This window comes from Musca vetustissima, unplaced genomic scaffold (genome assembly GCF_032173495.1).
Source record: "Musca vetustissima isolate MV318-11 ecotype Yass unplaced genomic scaffold, APGP_CSIRO_Mvet_v1 utg4859, whole genome shotgun sequence".
Lineage (NCBI taxonomy): Eukaryota > Metazoa > Arthropoda > Insecta > Diptera > Muscidae > Musca > Musca vetustissima.
In genome coordinates this window covers 136,276-158,945 of record NW_026881021.1, presented here as the reverse complement: position 1 = coordinate 158,945, position 22,670 = coordinate 136,276, and the positions used below count along the sequence as shown (strand labels likewise).

Below are 22,670 nucleotides of genomic sequence, written 5' to 3'. Positions count from 1 at the left end.
AGACACCGACGACGACGACAGCGGCCACCTCTCCATTATCATCCAAACCAACAGCTGCTAAGCTACCATCCAATAAACTGTTTAGTGGCAATTCACCAACTCCACCACCCACACCACCGCCATCCGAAACCAATTCTAATACATCATCACCTTGCACCACACCCTATGGAGCAGGTGGTAGTGGTGGGGGCGGCGGTGGCATTTCATTGACATTTACACCGGCCAGTGCCGACAATTCATGCAGTACACGAACATCACCCGAAACTGACGAATACGATTACGACGACGAAGACGGCAACTATACGGACAATACATCCATTTCCGCATACAATTCCATTACCATTAAACCCAATACCACCATCCATAACTCCAGTTCCTCGCCCACCTTGCCCACCACATGCTATCCCTCTTCTTCTTCCGCTTCTTATCAACCAAATTTTGAACAAATCAAAGAAAAATTCAAAAACCAAGAATCACAAACCCAACTGACCCTCTTGAATTCCCTACTACTTTCCTCCGCAGCTAACGCCGCTCTTGTCAAGCACATCCCTCACTCCTCGCTAGTACGTTCAGTAACAGCTACCAGCATCATGGACATGCCCTACAACACTTCACCTTCGCTACGTGTACGCACCACATCGCTGAATCAGCTCAAGAAAACCGCCGATTTGGCCATTGAGAATGAGCTGCATGTCTGTCCCAGTGTTATGCCGGATGAGTTGCGCAAGCTGCTGCCACCCACCTCCGAAACCGTAATGACCAAACCATTTCCCATACGCGGTGAGAGGGCCATATCGGATGTTTCGACGCCTCATGTCATTGCCATGGTTGGCCTACCGGCTCGTGGCAAAACGTTCATCTCGAAAAAGCTGGCTCGCTACCTAAACTGGATTGGCATCTGTACGAGAGTCTTTAATTTGGGCGAATATCGTCGTCATGCCACCACCGCCTACAAATCCCATGAATTCTTTAGGGCCGATAATGAGGAAGCCATGGCCATACGCAATCGTTGTGCCCATCAGGCTCTCCACGACTCCTGTGAATGGCTGCTCAGTGGCCAAGGCAGCGTGGCCGTTTTCGACGCCACCAACTCCACCTACGACCGCCGTCAAATGATCTATGATGTGGTGGTGAAGCAGCATGGCTTCCGTCTATTCTTCGTCGAGTCCATCTGTGATGATCCTCAAATCATTGAACAAAACATTAAAGAGGTTAAGGTCAGCTCACCCGACTATATTAACATGAATACCGATTTGGTGGTCCAAGATTTCCTGCAACGTATCGAACACTATGAGGAACGCTATCAGACCATAGACGAGGAACTTGAATCTCACTTGAGTTTCATGAAGGTGTACAATGCCGGTAAAAAAGTGGTGGTTTACAACAATGAAGGTCATGTGGAGTCACGTATTGTCTACTACCTGATGAATATACACATTACACCGCGTACCATCTATCTAACACGTCACGGTGAGTCAGAACATAATCTTAAGGGTTTGATTGGTGGTGATGCCAATTTAAGTGAACGTGGTCGGCTATATTCTAAGGCCTTGGCCGCCTACATTGAGCAACAACAAATAGAGGGTTTACGTGTGTGGACATCATGGATGAAGCGAGCCATACAAACCGTGGCCGACATTAAGGCACCTCAAGAACGCTGGAAGGCATTGAACGAAATCGATGCTGGTCATTGTGAGGAAATGACCTATGAGCAGATCAAGGAACGTTTCCCTGAAGAATTCAAGGCCAGAGATCAAAATAAATTTGCCTATCGTTATCCACGCGGTGAAAGTTATGAAGATTTGGTGGCCCGCCTAGAACCGGTCATCATGGAGCTGGAACGTCAAGGCAATGTATTGGTCGTCTCGCATCAGGCAGTGTTGCGTTGTCTATTCGCCTATTTCCTGGATAAATCGGCTGATGAGTTACCCTATTTATATGTTCCCTTGCACACGGTCATTAAGCTGACACCGGTGGCCTACGGCTGCAAAGTGGAACACATAAAGCTACCCATCGATGCTGTGGACACACATCGTCCAAAACCAAAAATACCCGGTGATGTATCGTTGGGTCTTGATGGTTTGAGCGGTGAATTGGTTGCTCCCGATGGTGTTGGTAAGGTGTTGATTGTGGGTGATGATGTGTCGAAGGCAACGGCAAATGGTGTTGGCATCTGCGGCAGCGGCGGTGGTGTTCTAGGCAATGGACTTGGTGCAGCCATCATCAACAATAGTAGCAGCACCACTGTTGCAGGCGATGACAATGCCAATAGCATAAAACCAGAACAACAACAATGATATCATTATTGCCACCATCATCAACATAGAGTTTTATTAAGACGTGGACTGCTGGCTCAGTTTCATTTGAATCGTTTTAATACTCTGTAAGAAAAATAAGAAAGAAGCCAGTCATTTTAAAAAAATATTAGATAAATGTTCTCTTACTATTCCTCGCTTCTAGGCAGTGCATTAATAAATAAAAAAAACGCACACACACAATTAAACTAAATTATCACAATCCACAATATGAAAACACAACACATGTTTTATAGAACTGAGTTAAGTTGGCCGCATTTCATGTTTCTAAAGCTAACTGGACTGGCCACACATGAACTTTAACATTATTCACTACAAGTAATCCTATAAATTTATTTTTTATGATTATTTTTACTGAAAATATGCTCATGAATAAATAATATTAATGGCATTTGATTAAAATAATTATGAAATTAGATTTTAGTTAGATTTTAAAAAGTGTTTTCTGTATGAGATCAGTTAGTTGTAAGCAGCTGTTCTGTGATTTTCAAATCATTTTAAAATCAATAAATTTGACTAAAAAAATCTTAAGATGGAGGAAGAAAAGAGAACATTTTTTTTAACTCTCAAATAAAATCAATACCACAAAAAATAGGTTGAATTAATTTTTAAACCTATATCATCAGTTTCATCATTAAAGCAAAATTGCCAGTTTCATTTCAAATTCTCTATAAGATGAGTTCAATAATTTCACAAAAAATATATTGCATATTTTTTTAAGAAAGCAAAGACAAGACTTTTATGACTGATGAATGTAAACTCAACTTAAAAAAATAACAAAAAGAAAACTATTTTGTAATTTTTATTATAGAAAAACCATAAACATTTATTATAATTATTTTTATTAAATATATACTACTACACATATGTAATATTTTTATATTTGTAGAAAACAAAAAATAAACTCAAATTTGTTAATCTATATATTTTTGTAACAATTAAATATCTTTCAATGTAATTTGTTTTTCTATTTCTTTGCCGTGTGATTTCTTTTTTTAAAATAAACTCCATTCTTTTATAATTAACTATAAGAAACTTTACTACTACTTATAAATTTAATATTTGTTTGAAAAACATCATATGTCTCGTATGTTATATTTAAGCAAAAACAATACAAAATAAAAATCATATTAATAAATATATATATTTCATGTATGAAAAATAAAATTGACAAATAAAATACATTTTCAATTGTGTTTTAATTTTTTTGTGTTGTCCGGTTTAGAAGTTAAGTGAATACAAAAACTTTGATTAGAGTTTTATAACTATAGGAGAACTTTTACTATTCTATTGATTGATTGGGTGCAAAGCATATGCAGTTGCCCTAATGGAAGATCATAGTTATATTTTCTGTCTGAAAATACCTTTATAGTTTTTCTTCAAATATAACATATATGGAAGATATTACAACTATACAAACCGTGGCCGACATTAAGGAACCCCATTGTAAAGAATTCCGGTTGTCCGGTTTAGAAGTTAAGTGAATAAAAAAAACTTTGATTAGAGTTTTATAACTATAGGAGAACTTTTACTATTCTATTGACTGATTGGGTGCAAAGCATATGCATTTGCCCTAAGGGAAGGTCATAGTTATATTTTCTGCCTGAAAATACCTTAATAGTTTTTTTTTTCAAATATAACATATATGGAAGATATTACAACTATACAAACCGTGGCCGACATTAAGGAACCCCATTGTAAAGAATTCAAGAACAGATATGGAAGATTTGGTATCCCGTAATGACCAAATCATTTCCCATACGCGGTGAGAGGGTCACCGGATGTTTTGACGACTCATGTCATTGCCCTGGTTGGCTGCGGTTCGTAGCAAAATTGTCAACTCGAAAAAGCTGGCTCGCTACCTAAAATGGATTGGCATGTGTAGGAGAGTGTTTAATTTGGGTAAATATCGTCGTCATGCCACCACCGCCAACAAATCATATGAATTATTTAGTCCCTATATATTCGTCGATTTGCACTAAATTTGGCAAAGCGTACTGAATTGAGTCCAGAATGATGCCTGCTGAGATTCGTGAAAATCGGTTTAGATTTTGATATAGCTTCCATATATATTTGCGTCCAATTTAATGTTAATGGAGCACCAAAGCCCCTATATTTCCTTCGATTTGCACGAAATTTGGCATTGCGTATTAAATTGTGTCTACAATGATGTCTACTGAGATTCGTGAAAATCGGTTCAGATTTAAATATAGCTCCCATATATATTTGCCTCCGATTTAATGTAAATGTTCCTATATATCTTTCGATTTGCACGAAATTTGGCATAGCGTACTAAATTGAGTCTACAATGATGTGTGCTAAGATTCGTGAAAATCGGTTCAGATTTAGATATAGCTCCCCACATATATTTTCGTCCGATTTAATGTTCGATTTGCACGAAATTTGGCATAGCGTACCAAATTGAGTCTAGAATGCCCTCTGCTAAGATTCATGAAAATCGGTTCAGATTTAGATAAATCGCCGATATATATATATATATATATATATATTCGTGCGATTAATTGTAGTGTACCAAAGCCCCTATATTTCGCTCGATTTGCACGAAATTTGGCATATTTTCATGTCAATGTTCCTTCGAATAGGCGACGTCTGTTAGGATATATATGTAGAATAACTAAAGTGGTGAAGAAGGGTATCATATAGTCGGACCAGTCCAACATTACTGCTTTATTTATTGGTTATTTTTAAACCCTGAAAATATAACTATATAAAGGTAGGTACTAACTTTTGGAAAATTCATGCATGAGTTCAAGATCTATACACTAGTCTGTATGTGAATTATATGAGTTCTAATAAAATATAAATAAATTAAATATAAAATTCTCCGAACTGCAACAAACAAAATCCTTAGAAAAGATGCTGGCTGTGTGTGTATCACTATAAACGTAATATAAAATCTGTATTCTTTTCACGCCCCCCAAACAATCTATTCTATAATGTGAAATCTTACAAAATTTTCCAGCATACTATATGAAATGAGACCACAACAATCCATAGCAACAACAACAAACATCAATATGATGATAATGACGTCGTCCATTTTGACGTCACAACAGGAAATAGAAAAAGGAAATTACTAAAAACTCCTGCTTGACACATCCCCTATATTATTTGATAACAAAGTGTGTCTATATATATAGTTACTTGTAACTGTGTGCGTGTGTGTTTGTGGGCGGAAAGTAAAAGGCAACCAAAAACACATCAACCCCCCTCCAGAGTCAAGATGTCAACGGATCAAGCTTATAAGGACGGTGATATTGTGTGGGTTAAATTGGGCAATAATTGGTGGCCTGGTGAGGTAATCGATGTCCAACGCCATCCAGATGGTACTGTCAGTAATATAAAACGTAAACTTTATTGCATTGTAAAGTTTTTCAATGAGGATGCATAGTAAGTATAAATAATAACATTAGGTAGAGAAGGATGAGGTGAGATTGAGTGTCTTTTGTTTTCTATTACAGTGAATATGTCAGCAATGTCAAACAAATTTATCCATTTCAATGTGCAAAAAAGGAGGAATTCCTTAAGAAAGGATTTGGTAAGTAGCAAATGTCATGCATATACATTACGAGGGCAGTTGGGAAAGTTCTTAGCCTAGCACATAATACCGCGCTTTATGTGCTAGGCTAAGAACGGAAAAAAGTTAAGTGTTTTGGAAACTTCTATCTCTGTTATGAACACAAGTTAAATTTTGTTTCTATCTGGCAACTCCTTCATATAGAAACAGGTGTTCAAAAAAGTGGCAACCGCATTTTTTTACAATGAATGCAAGCATTTCTAATTTTTCCATTGTAAAAAATTGCGAATGCGTCTTTTTTGAACACCGTTTCTATATGAAGGAGTTGCCAGATCGAAACAAAAATTAGCATGTGTTCAGTACAGAGATGGAAGCTTCCAAAACACCTAACTTTTCCTGTTTTAACGCCCTTTATGTGCTAGGCTAAGAACTTTCCGAACTACCCTCGTATATGTAAATACCAGCATGGAAAATATCAAATTCCTATCCCTTTGGGTATATACAAGACATGTTTTCCAAGCGAGTTTATTTTATTTTGATGTTTTGGGGCTTTTATTGGACACAGAATCCCACTACTAAAAATAAACGATCAATGTGCATCAACATTGGGAGTAACCCACATAAAACGATACCTTCCGATTTTTGGTGTATTGACATCTTGGGTTCTGATAATGTGCAAATTTCCCTACAAAAATATGAAGCAATATTGGACCATTTAGAAATAGGGAATTGGATATTCATTGAATTGTTTTATATATTGTGTCCCTCTTTAATTATATTTTCAGCTCTCTATAACAGTGGTAATAAATTTATGGAAAAATTTCCCGAAGATGTAAAAATCGCTGAGCGATTAACAAGTCAAAAAACACCATCTCTATACATAAATGATCGTCCCGATAGTATTGTCAAAGCTGTACTGGGGCAACCGATTATATTGGGCGGCCATGATGGTGGCGGCGGTAATGATGGCCGTGATGGTAATGGCAACAATTCAACAGATTTTCGGGAAAAACGTCGAAGTTGTGTAAGTATAAAAAATAAACAAAAAATAAAGACAAAACTAAAAAAAAATGTATTCTATGGAGAGTTCTGCATCCGAACTGACTTGAATTGAAACAGAACAAATGTCATAGCATTTTTGATGCTCCATCGAAAACAGACGTAACTGTGAATCTGAAACGATTTATAGGAAACTAAATGCCGTACTGTCGGATGTAGTATTTTATTATTCATCATTCGCCTGAAATCGATCCGATTTTTATATGGAAGCTATATTTAAATTGTATCTGATTTAAATCAACCTTGAAATTTTCTAAATTAGTGTTTGCAATATTTCGTGTTAATCACTCCAATGTAGAGTATTTGATGCGAAATTCGCATTTATGATATATATAATTTGACAAACACGTCATTATAGGATAAATTACATAAAATCGGACTAAATTATATATGGGTCTGTAACCAAATCAGAAAGGATTTTAAGCATTTTTTATGGCTCATTCCATGACAATAGTATAGGTTTTGGAATTTAATTGACCATTTACATTAAATCGAATGAAATACATAAACCAGTAAGGAAAGTAGTAAAATCGGACTGGGCCGACTATATCGTATATTCTACATATGTATCCTAACAGACGTCGCCTTTTCGGAGGAACATTGACATGAAGATATGACAAATTTCGTAGAAATCGAACGAAATATAGGGGCTTTGGTAGGCTACATTAACTCGGACGAATATATATATATATATAGGATGTAGTATTTTCTTATTCATCATTCGCCTGAAATCGATCCGATTTTTATATGGAAGATATATTTAAATTGTATCTGATTTAAATCAACCTTGAAATTTTCTAAGTTAGCGTTTGCAATATTTCGTCTTAATCACACCAATGTAGGGTATTTGATGCGAAATTCGCATTTATGATATATATAATTTGGCAAACACATCATTATAGGATAAATTACATAAAATCGGACTAAATTATATAATGGGTCTGTAACCAAATCAGAAAGGATTTTAAGCATTTTTGATGGCTCATTCCATGACAATAGTATATGTTTTGGAATTTAATTGACCATTTACATTAAATCGAATGAAATACATAAACCAGTAGGGAATGTAGTAAAATCGGACTGGGCCGACTATATCGTATATTCTACATATGTATCCTAACAGACCTCGCCTTTTCGGAGGAACATTGATATGAAGATTTGACCAATTTTGTGGAAACCATTTACATTAAATCGGGCGCGAAATGCTATATTTAAATCTGAACCAATTTTTACGAATCTCAGGAGACATCATTGTAGACTTAATTCAGTACGCTATGCAAATTTCGTGCAAAGCAAAAGATATTTAGGGACTTTGGTGCACAATTTACATTAAATCGGACGAAAATATATATGGGAGCTAAATCTAAATATGAACCGATTTTCACGAATCTCAACAGACATCATTCTAGACTCATTCAGTACGCTATGCCAAATTTCGAGGAAATCGAAGGATATATAGCGACTTTGGTGCACCATTTCCATTAAATCGGGAGCGAAATATATATGGGAGCTATATCTAAATCTGACCCGATTTTAAGGAATCTCCACAGACATCAGTCTAGATTTAATTCAGTACGCAATGCCAAATTTCGTGCAAATCGAAGGGACTTTATATAAAATCGTACGAAAATATATATGGGAGCTATATCTAAATCTGAATAGATTTTCACGAAACCTACCATACATCATTCCAGACTCAATTAAGTGCGCTATGCTAAATTTCGTGCAAATCGAAGGATATATAGGGACTTTACATAAAATCAGACGAAAATATATATGGGAGCTATATCTAAATCTGAATCGATTTTCACGAAATTTAACACACACCCTTGAAGACTTTATTCAAAATGCTTTACCAAATTTTATGTCATTTTAATTTATTTTCTCCTTTGTTTTCTTCCGCAGGAATCAATTACCAAAATAATGAATATAACACCAAATAGAAGCATGTTGGCACCACCCACACCATCGTTATCCTCACTCTCAAGCTCAATTAGATTTGAACTCTCCTCTTCGTCGTCATCATCATCATCAAATAATGCCAAAAATATAAACATATCAACAGGAGGAGACTCAATAACGAATCGTTTCAATACCAGTGTCAGCAGTAGCAGCAACAATACAAATAACAACAATAACTATCGTTGTAATTTATGTGGCTTTACTAGTGTCCGGCAAAATGTTATGATATTACATCGCAAAAGTCACAGCAATAGAAACAGTATCGGCAGCAGCATTGGCAATGTTAAGCCCATGACAAGTCCAAATCAAAATAAAACGAATATAATTGATACCAAAGTTGCTAATAAAATCAATGTTCTAAAACCTCCCATTCTTTCAAATACAACAACAACGACGACGAAAAACACTTCAAGTACAAGCATAGATATTAACGACAGTAAAATAACAACAACAAAAACTACACTACCAGCTACTGCAGCTGGCACAAGAGTAAAAACCAATAAATTGGCGGCGGTGGTGGACAATTTGAACTCCACAAAACCCTTATTGTCTTCTACTCCTGCAATATTGGTGTCTGATACATCATCAAGTGAACTGGATATATCATCCGTTGAAACACACTCTAGACGCTCGTCGAGGCGTTATACCCGAACAAGTGCAAGTAAAACACCACCACCAACATCACCTGTAACGGTAGCGGTGGTAAACACAAATCTAACACCAACAACATCAACACTTGGCGGTGTCCTAAATGGCTCGAAAACCACTAAGCTTGCAGATTTCCCAGAGGCGGCAACTAAACCCATAAAGAAAATACCCAAAAAGAGAGATTTTGCCAGCTTACATCTCCAGCAACAAGAAGAAGAGGAAGAAAGAACAACAACAACTGTTGCCATAGAAGAAGCAGAAGAAGATGTCACATCAGGTGATCTTGCAAAAGCCACCAACTCTTCATCTTTTGAAAATAAAACTCCATCCTCCACCATGGTGGGTGGTGGTAATGTGGAAGAAATACGAAATATGCTATTGGCCGATTGGAGTGATGAAGACGAAACACCGGATCATGACAATCACGATGATGATGCTGGTAAAGAAAACAAAACAGAAGTAGCGACAACAAAGTCTACTATTGAAGGTAGTGCTGTAGTGCTAACAACAGCAACAACATCAACGCCCGATATAAGCAAATCACAAAATACCAGTCGAATTCGTAATATACCAAAAAAAGATCGGCGCAATGTAATACTGGATGATTTCAATAATGATTTGTCAATAATTGAGCCGCCGCCGCCGACGACGATGATGATGGCAAGTTCAGCGGAAATTAATTTGGTTGATAGTTCCAATTCTTCCACGGCAGAAGTAGCGGAAAAGCAAGAAATATCAACTGTTATTACCATTAATGATGATGCTGACGATGATGAGGGGAGATGTAAATCTAAACCAGCAAGCAATCTGAACAATAATGCCGAGCTCCTCAAATTGCATCGTTGCGATTTGGAAAATGTGGAACCAAATGATAAATCCTTGTCGTGTTTTGATTTTCAAGATGATGAAGAGGAGCAGAGTGTGGACGTAGATAATCACACAAATGCGGTTAATCCGTCGGTTGCCCATTTTAAAAAGAAATATCTTTCCAATGAAAAATCCCATCATCAGCAAGGCGCAATAGAAGATGATAGCGAAAAACAACACCTTGAAGAAAGAGCAAAACAAGATCAAGAATTGGCAGCCGAAATAGAATCATTATTGGAGCAGACCCAACCACCGGCAGCTGCAGATCTGATAATAAGTCGTAAGACCAGCTTTGAAGAAGGCAGCAGCATAGCCGTTAAAGATCTACCAATTAAAGAGCGTAGCAAACGTATTTTTAAATCTCGCAATCGTTCACGAATAGTGGAGAGTAAATCAAGCACTGAGTCCCTGACGAACTCCCTCAACTCAACCGATGAAAGTTTAACCAAAGATAATAGTAGTAGTGGCGGTAAAACGGATGATGGTGGTGGCCAAGAAGAAACAAGGACAAGATGTTCTGCAAGAAATGAAAAAGTTGGAGTAACCGAACAGAAACAAAAGAAGATTCATGAAGTGCCGAATGGAAAGAATGGTCGAGAAGAAAGTAAAAAGGAAATACCCACTCAAATCTTTAATGACCAATCTCCTGAAAATCTGGTGGAGGCTTCCACCATACAAACATTAACCGAATTGGCGGGATTGGTTGAAAATGAACCTGAAGAAGAAGAAGAGGAAATGGAAATTGTGGATAAACAACATCTTGACAATAAAAGAAGGCGGTCAATTGACATTTTTGGGCTTGACGATGATGATGATTTAAGTATGGCAATAAAACAGGAAAATGTCATAACTGAAGAAGCGACAGCGAAAAACTCCAAAGATGGAGCTAAACTTGATGATGAGAGAGTCATAGAAGAAAGTCCAGAAAATTCGAATCATGAAATTGATGACAACGAAGTAGAAATTCAAGAGAAAGAGCAAGAAATTGAAGGCATGGAACAAGAAATTACGGAGGAAGAAAACGAAATTGAAGATAGGCCACAAGCAATCGAAGAGGAGGAAACACAAGAAATTGAAGAGAATGCACCAAATATAGCAGAAGAGGAGGAGGATGTTCAAGAAATTATAGAAAAGGATAACGAACCTGAAGAGAATCAACAAGAAAATACACAGAAAGACACTGATATTGAGGAAGTAATTGTGATTTCCAATCAAGAAAGTCCCGAAGCTAATCAAGTGCTGTTGGAAGAAACTAATATGCAAGACCTAGATAAATCTGATGAAGTAATTGAAGAAAAAGAAGGAGAAAATTTGGTGACTGAAAATGTACATAAAGCGATTGAAAAAAACACAGAACATGAAAGTGAAGTTAGCAGTGAAATACCCAGTATCATCTTGGAAACACCTAAAGAAAATAACGAAACAGAAGTTCAACAAATTTCCCCCGAAGAAATGCTGCCTCGACAATCCGTTAATACTCCGCCTGTCGATGAAAATAGTTCATTGTGTGCCTCGGATACTGGTGCTGAATTTGGTTCACCTGCTTCAATGCTAAGTGAAGAACGTCTGCCAGCATTTCCCTTTAGTCGTAATGAGACACCACAGCCGCCAATGGAAACAAATGATGATATCACTTTAGAGGAATCAAATGAAGAGGAACTCAAAAAGGCAGTGGAAAAAGTGAGTAATGACTCCTTTGAAACCAAAGAAAATAGTCTTCAAACTTCAAATAGTCGACGAAGAAGACGTCAAGGTGGTAAATCGACATCGAAACGTAAAGATTTATTGAAAAGATCTGCTGAACGTTTGAAAAATACTAAGAATGTGGAGGTTGAGGAGGAAATTGTAAATTTGCTGGATAATCAAGAAATAAGTTCAGATATTAAAATTCAGAAGAAGGAAGCGGATGCATACGTCGAATCAAATTATTGTGAAAATAAGACAACAAAAGAAACTAATCGCACAGAATTGGGTAGGGAAAAGGGAAGCCATGAAAACCTAAACTTTAAAGAAGATGTGTCAACAGAATCCACTGGGAAAACAATAGAAACTTCTGAAACCCCAGAAAATAACGATGAATATGCTCTGAAGAACCCTGAACATATTACGGAAGTTTCTACGGAAACTCATATATTACCTCAAAAACCCTTAGAAACTATTGAATTAGAAGTTCCTAATAAAGAGTCTGACGCCAACGAAACAGAGTTTAAAGCTGTTGAACACGAAGATTCAGAGTCAAATGCTAATACAAATATAAGGGAGGAACATGAGGAAGAAGAAAATCTAAAAGAATCATCAACGAGGGATAACAGGCAAGAGAAAACCTGCAGCATTCAACAGAAACCTTTGGACCCAATTGATGATAAGGAAATTGGAACACTAGAAGAGCTTAAGGAATTGAGGAAATCCATAGAAGAGAATAGTGATAGCTCAGCTAAAATTACAAATGAATTTGTTGAAAAAACCGAAATATCGGACGGAAGACGACTGATAGAAGATAAAACAGCCGAAAGTGAGGTTAGTGATACTTTAGCTACGGATAGGGAGGTGAAGGAAACAAGAGAGACACCAACTCCAGATCTTCAAAACGAAGCTGATGCTAAAGAAGAAGAAAATGTGCAATGGTTTGAGTCTGACCTTAAAGAAACCACCACCGATATCCCTACCGCCGAAAGCCTGGGAACTGAGCCGGATGTTGCTCAAGAAAAACCTTCAATTGCTGAGAAGGAAGTTCCTCAAGAAACATCTGAAATTTCAACAACTTTGAAAAATAACGAAAAGGTAACGGAAACGAATGGTTCCTCAGAAGCAGAAAATCAGGAAAAATCAAAGACACCCACCATTCAAGAAGAACTGAGTAAGAGTCACACAACGTCAAAGAAACGAGGAGGTGATAAAATATTACCTATCAAATCTAAACAAAGAAGAAGAGACGATAAAAGCAATGACGAAAGCAACATCAAGAGTCCTGAGGACACAGAAACCTGTTTACCGTCCAATATTGATGAAGAACGACCATTAGAATCTGTTGATGATATCATAACTGATTGCAAAGTTCCAAAAACAGCTAAGAACAATAGAATTGATCTGTCTGAAGAAACAAAATGCGAGAATGATTTCGTTGAAAAACAATCATCAACAATTGAAAGTCACAAGGATATCAAGGAGAGTCAGGAGGAATTAAAGGCATCCAATGATGTTGATGTAGAAGTCCATGAAAAAGCACAAAACGCTTTGGCTTCCGCAGGCGACGAAAACACACCAAGCGACAACGATAAAATAAAGAAACTTGTAAAAACAACCACCTCCACCATTGAAATAACAGCAGCAACAACAAAAGAATATCTACAAGATTTCGATACATTAATTAATCAAAACAAACCCCCCGAGCAAACGACTCAAAAAATTGCCGATTCTGAAGATTTTATGAAAAATATTATAATTGAAGTACAAATGGATAACAATTTGAGCGGTAGAATTGATACAACAACAAAAACATCAACAACACCACCAACATCGTCTGTGGATAAACCGAAACCCAAATCGACAATTAGTCAAAAACGTAACCAGCACAACAAAACAATTAAACGACGACAAACGATCAGCTTTGATTCGACAGCCATGCAATGTTCTCGCAAGGGTGAAGTTTATGATTTTGAAGAATCATCAATAACCAACATTGCTGGAATCACCAGCCTTAAACGTACCGCTGAACGTAAAATGACAATGCCGGACATTGATCGAATAACAAGACCCTGTGATTTTGCCAAAGAAATAAAGACAGCAACAACAACACCAACATTTAAATCCAGGCGTAGATCGTCCGTTGAAGATAATATAACATCATTTTTAATGCAACGTCCGAATAGCGGTGGTGGTGGCGATGAGATAAATGCGGGAGATGAGGATCTGTTTAGGGACTTGGTTGACGATGAAGTAAGTAGAAAATAAATATTAAATAATAAATATAAATATTAACCGAGATGACCCCATAAAGTATATAAATTCTTGATGAGAATTCATTTTTATTCCGATTCCGATTCATGGTCTGTTGAAATCACAAGAAAGTTCGCAATACTTTATATAAATTACACATAAATAACTACACCTTCGTTCGATGTTTGGTATTAAAAATGTGATATATTCCAGTTTTTGTTATAGCCCCCATTTTAAGGTACTTGCAATGTTCCGGGCACGTTTTCAAACCTACTGTTATTGTTGTTATTCGGAATCTCGGGTTCATATTGCAAAACAGATATTCTTACTAATTTACCCAAATATTGGTAATTTCTTTCTTTCTTTAATTAACTGTAATTTTATATCATTGGGTACAAAAGTTCACTAAAAAAATTATCAATATTTGTCAAGGTTTTGGGCTTAGCCCCCATATAAAAGCATCCCTCATTATTCGGCATTTTGAAGATTTTGGACACGTTTTCTAATTAGGTATAATTTGATATTTTGTGTTCTCATTGGGTGGCAAATTTTCCTTCCAAGCAAAAATGATATCAGTCCACTTTTTGGTATAAGTCCCATATAAATCTAACCTTAATTGTCGGTATTTTAAGGATTTCTGGTATGGTTTCGATATAATCAATATCGGTTCACGATATCGATTCACGGGGTACCAATAACGGTACCCCCAATTTTCAGTATTTTGAGGATTTCTGACATGGTTTTCAACCGATTTGGCTCTAATTTGATATTTTTTATTCTCGTTGGGTGGGAAATCTTATTACTAAAAATTATCAATATTGGTCCATGTTTGAGTATTTTAGTCCTAGGTACATTTTCCAACCGAAGTGACCAACATTTAACACTACGAAGTGGCTGTTAAATGACATATATAGTCCCCATACGTCCGCTTTTTTCGCTTTCCTGAACACAACATCAAATCTCTATTTTTCTATCCCTTGACATTACCGATAATCTTATAAACTACAAAAAATGTCATTCTCCATTAACAAAATTCTCTATTTTTAATTTTCTTTACAGTCCTCATCACGCCTATCGACCGACTCGTCAAATGTTAACACAATCGAAAGACAACAGCAGTGCTCTAAACTGTTAACCAATCACGATGTAAAATTAAATAACAGAATATCTCCTGCAACCACCACCTGCAACACCAGCACACCTAATGGTCGTAACATGAAACGTAAAGCATCTCAAAATAATAAACGATCTGCTGCTGCTGATAACCCACCACAAAATAAAATACTACGAGAAACAGCCGGACAACCAACAACACCACCACCAGATCATTTGAAAATCTCCGACAATCAAATATCAACAGCACAACAACAATTAATACAATTGCAACAACAACAGCCACAAAATCAATCATCGTCGTCAATTATTTTGAATGCCCAGACGACAAATCGAACGCGTAAAACTCATAAATCAACAGCGGCAGCAACAACCAGTCATAGCCCGCCACCCCCAACACCACAAAATGGAAATCAATTTGTGTTGCCACAACAACAACAACCGCAACACCAACAGATCACACAATTAGCAAGTCCACAAAATATTGTACTACAACCCGTACCACCCCAACAAGCAAATGAAGGTTTCATCATAACAACGACTAGTTCACGCGAAGATGTAAGTATGAAAATAAATCTGTAAACATATATAAAAGAGTAAGTAATCTAAATAGAAGTTACTTATGTGGATATGGACTGGGGTATAAGAGAGTGGGGGGTTTTTTAAGAACTAGCATCACCCCTGAACCTGAAATTTAATAATTTAAATGTCGGGAAAATCTTTACAATAAATAAAATATATAAAAAAATTACCTCAAGCTCAACTATAAGATTAGTTGAGCTTGAGGTCATTTATTATTTGGATTTTTCAAATATTCAAGGTCTAGAAGTCTGATATAGTTATATAGAATTAGAAACCAAATTATATCCAATAGTATTTGAAGATATTTCTCATTTTCTCTTTCCCATCTTCTTCTTCTTCTAATTTTTAGGAAAATGTAATCGATCAGAATACACAACTAATAGCCTTACCAACACAACCGTATCCCGGCTATACTGAAACATTTTTACTTTGTAAAGTTAATGGTAATACCTGTAAACCGGTCGATAATGTACCGTTGTATCTGAATCATCAGTTAAATGAATTGGTGCCCATACCAGCTGAAGTCTTAGAGGCTGGACCAAAATTTATTGTCGCCGATACAAATCTGAATGCGGCGAAGGATGATGGAAGTACTCAAGAAGCAATAATGCTGCAACAGGATAAATCCCACGATGCTGATGAAATTCACAATATGCATAAACACGATAATAGTTCAACAATGCTGCATGATGGTTCTACTGAAGAAGAAGATGGTGGCGACACAGGCGGCAGAGAAGGCATTGATGATGAGGAGGCAATGCAACAAGATTTCTTAGATGAGGCTAATACCAGTGCAAATGAGGATGCCGGAAATAATGGTATCCTCTTAAATATTGAGGGTCAACAGGTGTTGTTGGATGCAGCCACGTTTGCCCATCTTTTAGCTAATCCGGATACCAATACTCAACTCATATCTGAAGATGGTACAGAATATGTTCTAACCCATGAAGTATTACAGGCATTGTATATGCAACAACAACAGCAGCAACAACAACATCAGCACCACCAACAACAACACGAACAGCAGGAACACCAGGTGTTGGAAATTGCCAATGCTGCTGGTGTAAATAATGACATCATTGCCGTGGCCATGGCTGGTTCCGATCTGTATGATAATGGCGTCCTAACAATTGATACAACCCAGGCCTTACAGTTGATAGAGACAGGAAGTGTTGTTGACGGCCCAGAAGGTGCTGTCATCTTTCAGCAGGCAACACCAACGCCAGCAACACCACTGGTACCACCACCCCATCTAACACCACCAGCTGTTGTTACCAACGCCGTGCTGGACCAATCACCGATTATGTCCACATTGGAGGTACCATCTCTAAGTCGTTTACACACCGGACCATCACATTGTATAACGGCGATACCATCCTCCTCAGCATTGTCCAATGCTGCTGCACCATCAAATGTGGTAATAGGCGCTGGCGGCGAAGGACCGCCAACAAATCTAGATGATAGTTTAGCCGCTATTGGTGTTACGGCTCAATCATCGTCGATTTCCTCGTCGCTTGGCTTACCCATAACTGTAACAGATCCTAATATTGCCTCAAAGGTAACTTCAGCTGGACCATTAAATGAGATACTACAATTTGTGTCGCATCGTCCCGCCACAAGTCAGGCAACAGCAGCGGCATTGGCCACGGCAGCCCTGGCAGGTGAATCACGTATTTTCAATGACTAAAAATGTTAATAATTTAGAAAAGCAAGCAAGAGGTATTGAGAATACAATAATAAGAGGAGAAGGAGATGACATTCTGTAATCTATTATAGATTATTCTTCGCAAAGCAGAAATTGTCATTGTACAATTTGCAGATTTTGATCATATATATTTTTTCTTGTGTATATAACAAAGTTTAGGCAAGGAGAATCTTATATAAGTCTATGTGCGAATTCGATTTATAGTTTAGGTTGGATTTTGAAAACACATAACATCTATTTATAAATGGGCTAATGTTAGAGATGGAAATTATTGTTTTATTAATTAAACATTGTGGTTTGTATCCATAAGTCAATCAAAAGTATTGTAAAAAAGGGACCAACGAATTTTTCCTGTAGAAAAAAGTGGGTCCAACGAAGTGTTGCTATAAAAATAAGTGGGTCCTAGGAATTATTTCCTATGGAAAAAATGTGGGACCAGCGAATTTTTTCCTATAGAAAAAGTGGGTCCAACAAATTTTTTACTATAGAAAAAATGGGAACAACAAATTTTTTACTATAGAAAAAAATGGGTCCAATGATTTTTTCTGTACAAAAAAATTGGGCCTACAAATTGTTTCCTATAGACAACGGGTCCAACTAATTTTTTTTTACAATACAAAAAAAATGGGCCACCAGATTTTTTTCTATAGAAATAAACTGGACCAACGATTTTTTTCCTATAGAATTTTTTGTCCAATTTTTTTTTAAAAAAAATGGTTCAACAAATTTTTTTCAATAGAAAAAAAATTGGACCAACAAATGTTTTCCTATAGAAAAAAGTGGGTTCCTCAAATTGTTTCCCTACACAAAAAATGGACCTAACAAATTGTTTCCTATAGAAAAAAATGGGTCCAGCAAATTTGTTCCTATTGTAAAAAGTGGGTTCAAAAATTTTTTTCGGATGGAAAAAAATGGGTTTAAAAATGTTCTTCTATAGAAAATCTGCTTTTTTATAGAAAATCTACTTTTTTATAGATAATCTACTTTTTTCTATAGAAAATCTAGTTTTCTCTTTTAGAAATTCTACTTTTTTGCTATAGAATATCTACATTTTTTATAGAAAATCAACTTTTTTCTATAGAAAATCAACTTTTTTCTATAGAAAATCTACTTTTTTCTATAGAAAATTTATTTTTTCAGTAAAAAATCTACTTTTTTCTATAGAAAAACAATTTTTTCTATAAAAAAAATTTTTTGAATTTTTTTTTCTATAGGAAAACATTTGCATTTTTTTTTCTAAAAAACAATTTTTTTATAAAAAAAAAAAAAAATTGGTGCAACAATTTTCCCTATAGAAAAAAATTGGACTAACGAAGTTTTCCTATAGAAAAAAATTGATAAAAACATTTAGAAAACATAGACCAATAATTCGACGAAAATTTTTTCTAGAAAAATTTTAACCGACAAAAATTTTAAATTATTAGAAAAAATGAAAAAAATTGGACCTAATAATTAATCAATCAATAACGGACCAACGATAGAAAAAATGTGCCAACGTTTTTTTCACAATTTTTTTTTCTATTCAAAAAATTATTGGACAAACAATTTTTTCTTCTTAAAAATAAAATTGGACCTTTGCGATGTATCGACCAAACTCAATTTTTTCTAAGGATTAAAAAAAATGAATCTAAGGATCTCAATCAAATATAGTTTTTTTCTATTGGTCCTGTGGTCCAAAAATTTGTGTTCTATAGAAAAATAGACCCTTGGAAAAGAATTAGGTCTCTTGTCGTAAAATTTGGAAAGTGTGGTCCTCTTTGTATTGGTTTCAATTATTTTCAACGTTAGTAGTGGGATTGAGGTTAAAATAGCCTCCAAGTACGTCTTGTCAAAACTCCAATGCTCATTTCAAATGTTTTCATAACACCTCAACGACAATGATGGAGCACAAGGAACCCACTGTTGCCCGAAAACAGATAAACCGATCAGGATATATACTTATAGGATCATTAAGGACCTAATAATCTTGTTTTTTCGAGACAATTGTTTTCCTAGATAATAGAATTTTTATGAGGATATTCCGACCGTGTTAATGTGTTCTCATTTCTTACGATTTTTGCTGCAAATAAAAAAACTCTCTGACCTAAACTATATTCGAATTCGTAAATGTTATATAAATCATGCAAAAACTACAATACCAACAAAATATGTTGTAGGTTCTTTGCCTTTTGAGACAAAAAACATTATCGTAATATTTATGATATTTGTTTTAAACTGTGCTGATTAATATTTCTTCTAAAAAACAACTACAACAATTTGTATATTTTAAATACAAAAAAAAAAAAAGAAAACAACAATAAATATACTTTTTAAGCTGTAAATGTTCAATGTAATATTAACTCTTAACGATTCATAAGAACGTAGTACTATTTTTAATATGATTAGATTTTATTTTGCATAGTTAAAAAAATATATAAAAAACATAAAAAACGTAACTAACCTAAAAAAAGAATCGGGTTATTTCAACTATGTAGATTTTTTTTTTATTTTAGTTCCATTAGATATTACAAAAAAATTGTGAAGTTTTTTATTATTTTACATTAAAAATGTATTACAATTACTAAAAACTATGATTATTAGATTTGCTTTTTTATTGTAATTAAAAAAATAGACTTAAAACATAAAACTAAATTCTAGACAAAACAATACTATAAAGAATCATACATACAAATATAATATTTCAATAATTAGTGTAATATATATAAAAACAAAAAAAAAACTAAAGAGCACACACGTTAAGAATTTCGAAGCCTTAATAGAAATTTATTTTTTTATTATTTTGTAACAATCAAATAACGAATGATTGAAAAAACACACACTCACACATACACAGAGCAAGGATGGATGGTGGTAGAAAGGGAAATAAGAATTCAATATGATTGTGTAATAAAAACCATAGCTTTCAGCATGACAATTTGAAATTCGGAAATTTCCATTTTACCGTCCCTCCTAGTTCTCTGTGCAATTTTTCACTGTAACTATAATTATATTAATTTACAAAACTTTGATATATTATGTTTATTTAAATAAACGCTATAAATAATATAAAAAAAATATTATATATATATATATAAATGTAGTATGTATACACATATAAGTCTATATATATAAAGAAAATAATAAAAGAATTTAAAACTGAAATTATTTTTATTTAATCATATTTTTTTCAAGGACTATCAATGCTTCAGGTGTGGATTTTTTAAACATATTTTTTCAGGGACGATCAAAGCACGAGGCGTGGACTTTTTAAACGAATTTTTAAGGACTATCAAAGCTTCAGGCGTAGATTTTTTAAACATATTTTTTCAAGGACCATCAAAGCTTCAGGTGTAGGTTTTTTAAACATATTTTTTTAAGGACCATCAAAGCTTCAGGTGTAGGTTTTTTAAACATATTTTTTCATTTTTTCAACTATCAAAGTTTCAGGCGTGGATTTTTTAAACATATTTTCTCAAGGACCATCAGAGCATGAGACGTAGATTTTTTAAACATATTTTTTCAAGGACTATCAAAGCTTCAGGCCTGAATTTTTTAAACATATTTTTTCAAGGACTATCAAAGCTTCAGGCGTGCATTTTTTATACATATTTATTCAAGGACTATCAAAGCGTCAGGCGTGAATTTTTTAAACATATTTTTTCAAGGACTATCAAAGTTTCAGGCGTGAATTTTTTTATACATATTTATTCAAGGACTATCAAAGCTTCAGGAGTGGATTTTTTAAACACATTTTTCAAGGACAAAGCTTCAGGCGTCGATTTTTTAAACATATTTTTTCAAGGACTATCCGAGCATGAGGCGTGGATATTTCCAACATATTTTTTCAAGGGCTATCCGAGCATGAGGCGTGGATATTTCCAACATATTTTTTCAAGGGCTATCCGAGCATGAGGCGTGGATATTTCCAACATATTTTTTCAAGAACTTTCCAAGCTTCAGGCGTTGATATTTCCAACATATTTTTTTAAGAACTATCCAAGCTTCAGGCGTTGATATTTCCAACATATTTTTTAAAGAACTATCCAAGCTTCAGGCGTTGATATTCCCAACATATTTTTTCATGGACTATCCGAGCATGAGGCGATATCAATTCCTTCTATAGAAAAAATTGGTCCAACGATATAGAAAAAATTTCTCCAACGAATTTTTTCCTACAGAAAAAATGGTCCAACGAATTTTTTTCCTATAGAAAAAATAAGTCCAACGACTATTTCCTATAGAAAAAATGGACCAAATTTGTTTTCCTATAAATATTGAAAAAAACGGGTCCAACCAAAGCATGAGGCGTGGTTTTTTGACATATTTCTTTATGGAATCAATTCCATCTGTATGCTCCTTAAAAAAAAATCTCCTCATTACCCAAATAAAAAGAATTTTACAAATATTCTTTTAAATATTGTTTTTTTAATTTTTTATTTATATATTTATCTCAACAATTGTTTTGCGTTTTTTTATATATTGATGACAAATGTGAAGTTTGTTTTCCTGTTCTTTATATCAACATATATATGCGCGCAGCAAATACATTACATTACATTTGTGTTGTTGTTGTTGCTGTTTCTTCTTGTTTAAAGAATAGGTGGGAGGAAAAAGCATATAATTACAAATGAAAATAAAATTTGGTTTGGGTTTTTAATTTTAATTAAATATTTATATAACAATACAATTCTTTTTTCTCTTTTCTTTTTTTTTTGGACAAAAACAAAATAATCAATAAACGTAATATAAATTACAAATTATAAAATAATACGGCAAATTAGGAGGGCAGAAGTTGGGTTTTCTTTTTCTCTAACTAATCGAAAAAATTAAATAAAAATAATAAAATTTTGCATTTAATTGCATTAAGTAGGTATTCGAACATACAATACTATCCGTGTTTAAAGAGCTTCTTCTTTTTTCTGTATTTTGAGAACGTGGTTTTTTGTTATTATTGTTGTTGGTTTGT

At 34.9% G+C, this 22,670-nt stretch overlaps 1 protein-coding gene across 1 annotated transcript; it reads left to right on the top strand.

Moving 5' to 3' along the window:
* Positions 1–334: 334 nt before the first annotated feature.
* On the top strand, positions 335–2,386 carry LOC133327083 (6-phosphofructo-2-kinase/fructose-2,6-bisphosphatase 1). The gene has a single exon (XM_061535660.1). It carries the CDS (start codon positions 591–593, stop codon positions 2,295–2,297), a length of 1,707 nt encoding a protein of 568 aa, XP_061391644.1. The 5' UTR covers positions 335–590; the 3' UTR covers positions 2,298–2,386.
* Positions 2,387–22,670: the final 20,284 nt, after the last annotated feature.